The sequence below is a fragment of the Sminthopsis crassicaudata genome, chromosome 1 (genome assembly GCF_048593235.1).
Source record: "Sminthopsis crassicaudata isolate SCR6 chromosome 1, ASM4859323v1, whole genome shotgun sequence".
In the NCBI taxonomy this organism is placed as follows: domain Eukaryota; kingdom Metazoa; phylum Chordata; class Mammalia; order Dasyuromorphia; family Dasyuridae; genus Sminthopsis; species Sminthopsis crassicaudata.
In genome coordinates this window covers 69,878,717-69,887,382 of record NC_133617.1, presented here as the reverse complement: position 1 = coordinate 69,887,382, position 8,666 = coordinate 69,878,717, and the positions used below count along the sequence as shown (strand labels likewise).

Here is an 8,666-nt window from a genome sequence, read left to right as displayed (position 1 = left end):
TCTGTTATTTCTTATCAGGGGGTTGGACGATTGAAGTAAAACATTTTGCAAATGGCAAAGTGCTGGAATAATAGCTAAAGGGGATCTCACCTTTATTAGTAAATTTTTAAAATTTACATTGAGCTGAGCCCTGCTCACCTCAGCTTGTAAAATAGTCCTGCACCCATTCCTGCTTGCTTCTGACTTTCAGCCTTTCACAAAAGAAATCACAAGTACTAGCTTGTTTCTAAGATTAGTTAACAGCACCACCTGTGAACCTACTATATAACTCTTCCTCTATGTTCAAAGCCCCAAAACTGTGTCAGTGTAAATTGACAGACCACACCCCCATCTTAAAGGCACTCTGCCTGGAAGCAGATTTGAATAGTTCTTGAACGAGGAGCTGTTATTTCTCAATTTTAAAAAAGTACATACACAGACAACCCAAATCCAAAATCAGTTTTAGTGCAGAAAACCAAATGAAGTTAGAGAGGAAAGAGGTATTTTTTTTTAGGAGTGAAAAGTAAATCCTTTATTCTCTCCACAACATCCTCTCCAAAGTTTCAGCAAATTTTCTTAAAAGGCTTAGTTGATGTTTTGAGGCTAAAGTAAGAAAAAGAAAATCACTATAGTCCAGCCTAAGTGCTTTTTATTTCTCCAATTACCATAACTTTTAATTAAAAAAACCTTTAATATACAAATTGCATATGCAACAATAGCCACAGGAACAATAGATCAGAGGGAAAGAATTGAGGGCTAGGGGATGCTTCCATGTGCACAGTGCCCTCTTTTCCTTTGTCTCCAAAACACAAGAACCTATCCTCCTGAGAAATCATATGGCCTCAGAAGAGGTTAAGTGCAACCTTTTGGCATTAACTCCTAGAGTTAAGGGATATGGGGATATGGTTTGCAGTTATTCCTGCCCAGAGAAAATCAGTTGGTTAGTTCTTGATCATATCCTCTGATCCAGCCAAGAGCTGAATGAATGTCTGAGTCAAATTGCCACCAATAAAAAGGAAGAGGATGGCCTTGTCTTTAAATAGCCCTTCAAAACTTCATTCTTGGCACCTAAGGGAATGGGCCTTTCCAGGAGTTGGCAAGATGGAGGCAGGAATAAGAAATTCCAATTGGGAAAAGAGCAGCAATTGACATACAAAAAGTTATTTATCAAAATTGCTAGAGCCCAAATCCCACCTAGATTATTAACGAGTACCTCCAGAAAGTCAGGGCAAATCATTGATTGAAGAAACTAAGGAAATAACATAAAATAAGGAGGGGTAGGAGAGAGAGAGATCTCCAGTTATAGGTTAGGAAGTCTATAAGCAGAAAAAGAAAGAAAAAAAGAAAAAAAACATCCACAAAATTAATATCTCTGCAGAGTTATAGTTCCCAAAAAGGCTAGGAGAAAAGACAAAACTCACAATGAGTAAAAGAGCTAAAGTACCATCTGTTCTGCAAACCTGTAAGAAAACAGGTAAACAATCTCTCTGTGTTGAACTAATGGACATACCAATGAAAGGTTTTCCTTCCCATAAGGACCAGTTTAACTGGCTTATAGATACAGTTTAGAGCTCTAATCCAAGTCCTCCAGGCTTGCCCCTAAAACTTTCCAGAAGGCAGAACAAAAAAACCATTCATTTGGCAGAGATCCAGGTCCATAATACTGCCTTGGCCTTATTTTCTCAATAGTTAGATGCAGTCCATGGAGTTTTCAGGAATGATACCGGGGACACGGTCTGGAAGATCTAGACCTTTGGTTGGGGGACAACTCAGTGGCAGTCCCATACTTAAGACAGGGTCTTGGTTTTCAATGTCCTCCAATTTGTCTGTGGTACTGTCCCAGTTGATATGGAATCGAGTTACTCGGGGATTAGAAGCCAAGATGTTTCGTTGAAGCTAGGAGAGAAAAAGTGAGTCTCATCAAAGACAATGTAGTAAAAACCTGCCTTTATTGCTATTTCCTACATGCCTCAACCCTCCCTTCCCTCAAAGTACAAATCCAGGAATAACGAACTTGAAAATTGTACAGTGATAGGATCAGGCTGGTACTTTTCCTTTTTCTCCAAACTTTATCTCGTGTCAGCCCAATGCTAGCATACCATTTATTCAATGTTGGGAGTCTAGAGAGGGCAACACATGTTGCTGACAATTCTGCACAGTAAGCTAAGATCCTACTGGATATTCCTTTCCTAAATTGGTTGAAAGGCTAAGCATATGTGTTAGGATTCTTACAAAGTGCTAAGTCACTGGAATGGATATAATTATCTAATGGTTCAGTATGATTGATCTGATCCTACAAGGAAATGTTATGGGCCAGAACTTGAAACAAGATACTGAGTAGAATTAAGGAGACAATGATTAAATCTAATTAAGCATTGATTTAATCCTACAACAAATAATGATTTCCTAGAGATGAAATGATTGGTATATACTCAGTGTGCACCATATAAGCAGGAAGCTCTCAGGGCCAAAGAGGACTTTGGGAAAACTCGGGAGATTCAGAGTGAAGATTCATTCCTACTTCAACCTTTGTGCTGGCTGGAGACATTCCGACAAGAGCTCTCGGGGAACTAAGGAGAGAGATAGGCCTCTACTAAAGCTAACAGGGCCCCAGGAAAAGATTCAGGAATTTGAAGAACACAATAAAGGATTTGGACTTTAACTCCTGGCTGCATTTTGGGATTATTGTACTGAACTGAAACTAAGGCTGCCTCCAGAAGCTCCCCAAGAAACCTGCTCCCAGAGAATGATTATATTTTAGAGAAAAAGAACATCACACATGTGGCTACAACCTGAACAAGTTATGTGCTTTGAGAAGAAACGTAAGCTACTTCCCAGAGAAGTTGGATAATATGATCCTTAAAGTATCTTCCAGGATGGACATTAGAAAATTATATGATTCCGCTGGCCTGTTTTTTACTATGGATTGAACTGCTAGGACAAAGAAGTCAGGTCTCTATGAGTTAAAAACCAACTTACCTGAGAGAAGTCTGGTTTCAGAGGTGGGTTCTCCCGAAGTTCAGGGTTTGTATATTCATTATTGACATAGTAGCCAACTCGGATGAACTCTTGTCCATGGTAAGTACAGGTTATAAGAACCACAGTTACACCCACTGCATCACTTTCTGGGATTAGGGAGGCATTAGGGGCATCTGCCTGAGGGGACAAAACAAATTCTGTGTTTCAGTATGCTTGGGGGGTAAAAAGGGGAAGTTTCCTCAGAGTTTAGTGCTTCTAATCACTAATCTCTTACCTGAAAGACAAACATGTGTCGCCCTGCTGGGACTGGCCCTACCAGTACTGAGTCTAGTATCTGGTCAAACTCCTCACTCTCTGCTGAACCCACATAAATGATTTTCCATTCTAGGTCTGAAAAGGAAAAGAAGAATGTCAAAAATGGCTCATGAAAATGGAAAGGCAGGGAGATGTCTTCCGACATCAATCAATCATTTATTCAGTGTCTATGATGTGCCAGGTATTGGGATATAAAGACAAAAGTGATAGTCCCTGACTTGCAGATGTTTATTCTAGCAGTGAAGACATATGTTAAAAACATATATACGAATGAATGTAAACTGTTATTTTTACCTTCTGAATCCAATTCTTCCTGTGCAACAAAAAAATTCGGTTCTACACACATATATTGTATCTAGAATATACTGTAATATATTTAACATATATAAGACTGCTTGCCATCTGGGGGAGGGGGTTGGGGGAGGAAGGGAAAAAATCTGAATAGAAGTAAGTGCAAGGGATAATGTTGTAAAAAATTACCCATGCATATGTACTGTCAAAAAAATGTTATAATTATAAAATAAAATAAAAATTAAAAAAACAAAACAAACAAACATATATATGAAATAATCTTGGAAGGGAAAGACACTAGGAACTATGAATATCAGGAAAACTTAGGCAAAATGTGGCACTTGGATTTTCCAGAAGAAGAGAGAGCAATCTAAGCATGGCGGGAGGGGAAGAACATGCAGATGTAATGTCACATGTTTGGGGCAAGATATAGGCCAAGGCTGGATAATAGTTTGAGCATATGTGTGTTAAAATAAAATCTAATGGAGCAGCTAGGTGGCAAAGTGGATAGAGTACCAGCCCTGAAGTCAGGAGGATCTAAGTTCAAATCTGATCTCAAACACTTAATACTTCCTAGCTGTGTGACCCTGGGCAAATCACTTAACCCCAATTTCCTCAGCAAATATAAAGAAATAAACAAAATAAAATAAAATTTAGCATTTATACATGGCTTTAAGAGCACTTTATAGACATTATCTCATTTGATTTCACAACAATTCTAGGAGGCGGATACTATTATCCCATTTTTCTGCTAAGGAAACTGAGGCTGATGGCTATTAAATAACTTTTTCAAGGTCATAGCTAGTAAACATCTGAGGTAGGACTCAAACTCAAGTCTTCCTAACTCTAAGTCCAACATTTTATTGGCTCTGCAGCCTAGTTGCCTCTTAAGATAGTATGCATATGAAGACTGGGAAGACAGGAAAGTGCAAGGTTGTGAAGAGCTTTAAATGCCTAACAAAGGAGTTCACATTTGCTCCTAGGAATAGTAGGGATTATCAGGGATAGAAAATAAGAGATATATACAAACACTATAACAAAGATCAGGAGAATTTTTTAGGGAAAAAAGAAGTAGGGTTAGTAATCATTGATTTCAGACAAATTCAAATGTAAAGAAGGATTCAATCAAGAGAGAAATCTACACACATATACATGCACACACCCTGTGCTTGACTGTAGCCTGCTTGGGGAAAGGGGTAAGAAAAGAATGAAAAGGAGAAAAAAAAAGAAGAAAAAAAGGAGAACAAAAAGTATACAGCAGAGAACAAAAGAATAACCTACAAGAAAGAAAGAAAAAAAAAAAGATAGACAGTCATGAATATATATTTTCTTCTATTATTATATATGCTTCCTTGAAATACATATTGCAAATCCTCACTGATGGTCTCCTGGCACATGACAATGTTTTGCTTTTTTTTTTTTTTTTTTTTTTTTAATTTTCCTTTTCTGTCTTTTTCTAGCTTGCTTTCTTTTATTTTCTATTTAGTTTTAAATAAATATTTCTTAAAAGAAATAGTAGAGAGGTCCTGGAATTTACTGAGCAGAGGGTGAGATAGTCAGATTTGATCTTTAAAGAAAATCACTTTGATAACTGTGTCTAAGAGGGACTAGCTGTAGAGAAAGGCTAGAGACAAAAATAACAATTAGGAGGTTAGTTGCCCCCCCCCTCTTTAGATTAGATTTAGATTAGGGTTAAGTGACTTGCTCAAAGTCACACAGCTCAAACGTATCAGCTATCTTATTTGAACATAAATCCTCTAGATTCCAGGGCTAGCACTGTTTCCATTTGAAAATCCAGCTGGCCCTGGAAGAGTATTTCAATGGTCCAGGCAACAAGTAAGGAAGATTTGAAAGAGGGTGGTAACCATTGAAGTGGAGACAGAAAATGAAAGTAAAAGATGTTCAGATAGTAATTATAAGATTTAACATACAATTCCAAACAATTGTTGAAGCTTGCCTTACACCAAAAATGCCACTTTCCTCCCCAAGTATAGAGATATATAAGCTAAATATTAGCAAGTGGCCTGGAATATATTTAAATACCTTTCAAAGTACGGTTGAAAAATGAGCCAGATTTGGGATCAGGAGACATAGGATTAAAAACCTGGACTTCCTTTTCATTGTGTCAAATGAAGGGCATGGGCAGAGATAGATTGAATCCTTTTCACCTCTGAGGTCTTTGGTTCAAAGTTAAATGTCAGCTTTTTGAGCAACCCTGAGAAAAATCTCTTTTAGGTTCTCCTTTATAAAGTTTCTGACTTTCAGGGAGCTTTAAAAAAAGCTCATTTTATGAGGATGAATGGGATGACCAAGGCTGAATTAAGTAAGGCTCCAAGTCATGGCTGAGATATGCAAATACCAAGAGCCTGGGGTCATTTAGGGCCAGGCCCGCTACATCTCTGGGCAGCAGGGAAGGTAACACATCCCCTTTGGCACTAGAGGTAAGTGCCACAGAGTAAATCCTTTAACAACTGGGCTAGGAATACTGGCTCATGCCTAACATAAGATTCTGCCAGAAAAGGGAGGGAGACTTAAGGCTACTCCAAGAATTTTAGAAAGCCTCCAAATCATTCAATAAGGCAATAAGAATCATCCTACCCACTTTATCAAAATCAAGCAGAATTTGAGGCCAAAATAGTCGAGAAGCAGCTTTACTCTTAAATGGAAGTTTTCTAATATATACTAATACTGTCTCCTTTCACCCAACGAAACAAGTACATTCAAGAGAAGTAAACCCACAAACTGTTTCATAGGTCAGTTCTCCTGTGAATGGCAGTGCCAACCAAAGGAATTTTCTTGAGTTTCTAGTATATCCAGGGCAAAGTTGTAGCAATACAAAGGGACTTGGCAATTAAACCTGAAAATATTTCTAGATGCCTTCAAGTTAAAGGCTTGGGGAAATTTTCACTTTCTACTAACTCCACAGGCAAAGGGATGGAAGTCAAGGGTGTTCAGTCTGTTCCTAGTCCCAGTAAGCCTGAATGTGTGCAGTACCTTTTCTCACAAAGAGAGCTGTGCTCTATGTCTCAGCCTTCAGGGAAAGGGTCTTAGCTTTTCCGTTCTTCAGTTGAAGGAGACTTCAAAGCACTTTTACTAGGGGATGCAAAGTTACAATCTACCAATACTTAATTTAAATGATATCTATCTTCCTCAAACCACACAAGCCCTTCTTCTGAAAGTACACTTTTGAGTATGTATGGTATGTTCTTCACACTCCTAAAGCACTATATAAATGAATATTTAAATATTGTTGCAACTCTCCTATAATGGACTCCCAGTTCAAGGAACTTTCTGCTGCTTCAGTAGGAGCGGTAGCAATGGCCCTTTAGGAACAAGCCTCCGGGTTCATCCTAATTCAGGCAATTCTAGAAAAGGAAAGGGCAGGAAAGAAATGCTCCACAGCGCACTAGGACAGTTAGGAACCACTATCTCGTAGCGGGGTAGGATGGGGGACAACAACCTGGAGGAGGCGATCTCGGGTTTCAGTAATGGGTGGGAAAGGAACAGAAATAAATGACGAGAGGGACGGGGATGAGCGATTGGAGATAGGAAGGGTCTGCTGTAACAGTAACAGCGACGCGGCAATCCGGCAGAAGCTCCGAGCTGGTAGGGCCCTCGGGACGCGGGGCTCCCTTTTCTGGTGTGGCTTGCAAAGAGCCTGGCATTCGTAATTTCCCAGAGAGGTGGGCGCTATCATCTGGAGAAAGCCAAAGCTTAGAAGGGTTAAAAGGCCTCGCCTGGGGTCACCCCGGCTAAGTATCTGCCAACAAACATTGAACTAGGAGCCAGCCATCCGGGCGCGGTAGCGGGGACTCAACTATCAACGAGAGACACCCCTCTGCCCTCACTGTGTTAGACTAAAAGAACGAGGCTCTTTACTACACTGGGGGTTGGTACTGAAAGGGAGCTTTAGGATCCCACGGGGGCGGAGAGAAAGCCCCGTTTGTGGGAGTCGTCTCCGTCAGGAACACGCGGGGGCTAGGGGTGGAGGGAGAATGGGAGATCCCGGGGTTGGGGGGAGGGGAGGACCGGGGCTCACCGTCCGCCAAGGCCTCGCTGCACTCGAAGCTGATCTCGAACTGAAAGGGGCTGTGGAAAGGGCTCGGGTTCTCCAGCACCGATACGTTCAGAACTGAAACTTTGGCCATGGCCTTGCGAGGCAGGAAAGAGGGATGCCCTCTAAGCAGCAGCTGCTGCCGCTGCTGCTACTGCTGCCGCTCTCCCTCCCGCGTATACTCCGCGCGGTTTCCACACCAGACTGAGGCAGCATTCCCCCTTCCCTCCCCCACTTCACCCGCCCCGCGCCCCCTTCAAATAGCCGGCTCCGCCTCTTGGCCAATCGGCTCCAACGCTTTCCTCGGCGCGAGCTTAGGAGCCAATACTCAGTCGCCCGTCGAAGCGCGTTAAGTTCTTTCCCAGCCAATCGGCTTCGCTCCCTCGCCGGCACGCGCGCGCCAGATTCTGCGCGTATCTGAGTGCGGAGCGGGGTTGGGGGAGCGGTATTGAGACTATCCTCATCCCTCTTTTGGCGTTGTGGCGGGACCGCTCTCTCTTCTTGATGCCAACCAATCCTCAGCGCCTCCGCCTAAGCAATAGACTTGTGGCAAAGCAGACCGTGAGCGCGGGGATCCCTGGGGCCAATAGGCGTTTGGGGGAGGGCCTTCTTTTTTTTTTTTCCTTCCGCCGGCGCTCCTTTTCCCTTCGGGGTACGGAGGGGCGGGGAAGAGGAAGCAGAGCGGCTAACTGCCGAGTGGGGGCGCGAGGTGCTAGCGGAACTCTGCGGAACGGGCTCTTCGAGTTCCCGTAGTAATTGACAGAAAGGATAGAGGGGGTGGGGAGCGAGTGCCCGAAGGGGATTGGTCAAACCAGTCTTGGGGGGGCGGGAGCAAGCGGAAAGTGAACCCGTAAAGTGCTGAAGCGGCGGTTACGTTCCGGAGCCGCCTTCGGTTGCGGCTGGCATCCTCCGCCCCTTGTGAACATCATAGGCTTTTGGGCGGAGAGACCGAATAATCCCAGTTCTCTCCTCCGAGAGCTGCTTGTGACTCGCCGTGGTCTTCGCTCCACTTCCAGCCCACTCCGGACCGTAGTCGGAGTCGGCCCAC

The 8,666-nt window shown here is 42.6% G+C and overlaps 1 protein-coding gene across 1 annotated transcript; it reads right to left on the bottom strand.

The window, feature by feature from the left end:
- Window positions 1-611: 611 nt before the first annotated feature.
- On the bottom strand, window positions 612-8,348 carry ASF1B (anti-silencing function 1B histone chaperone). The gene is made up of 4 exons (XM_074310612.1): window positions 7,604-8,348; window positions 3,233-3,348; window positions 2,959-3,135; window positions 612-1,875 (listed from the first exon to the last, which is right to left on the bottom strand). The coding sequence occupies exons 1-4, from the start codon at window positions 7,710-7,712 to the stop codon at window positions 1,669-1,671; spliced, it is 609 nt and encodes a 202-aa protein (XP_074166713.1). The 5' UTR covers window positions 7,713-8,348; the 3' UTR covers window positions 612-1,668.
- Window positions 8,349-8,666: the final 318 nt, after the last annotated feature.

Coding starts and splice junctions, on each gene's coding strand:
- ASF1B (XM_074310612.1), bottom strand. CDS start 7,712: ATGGCCAAAGTTTCAGTTCTGAACGTATCGGTGCTGGAGAACCCGAGC. Junction 3,136..3,232: donor GACACATGTTTGTCTTTCAG/GTAAGAGATTAG, acceptor TTGTCCCCTCAG/GCAGATGCCCCTAATGCCTC. Junction 1,876..2,958: donor TGAAACCAGACTTCTCTCAG/GTAAGTTGGTTT, acceptor TTTCTCTCCTAG/CTTCAACGAAACATCTTGGC.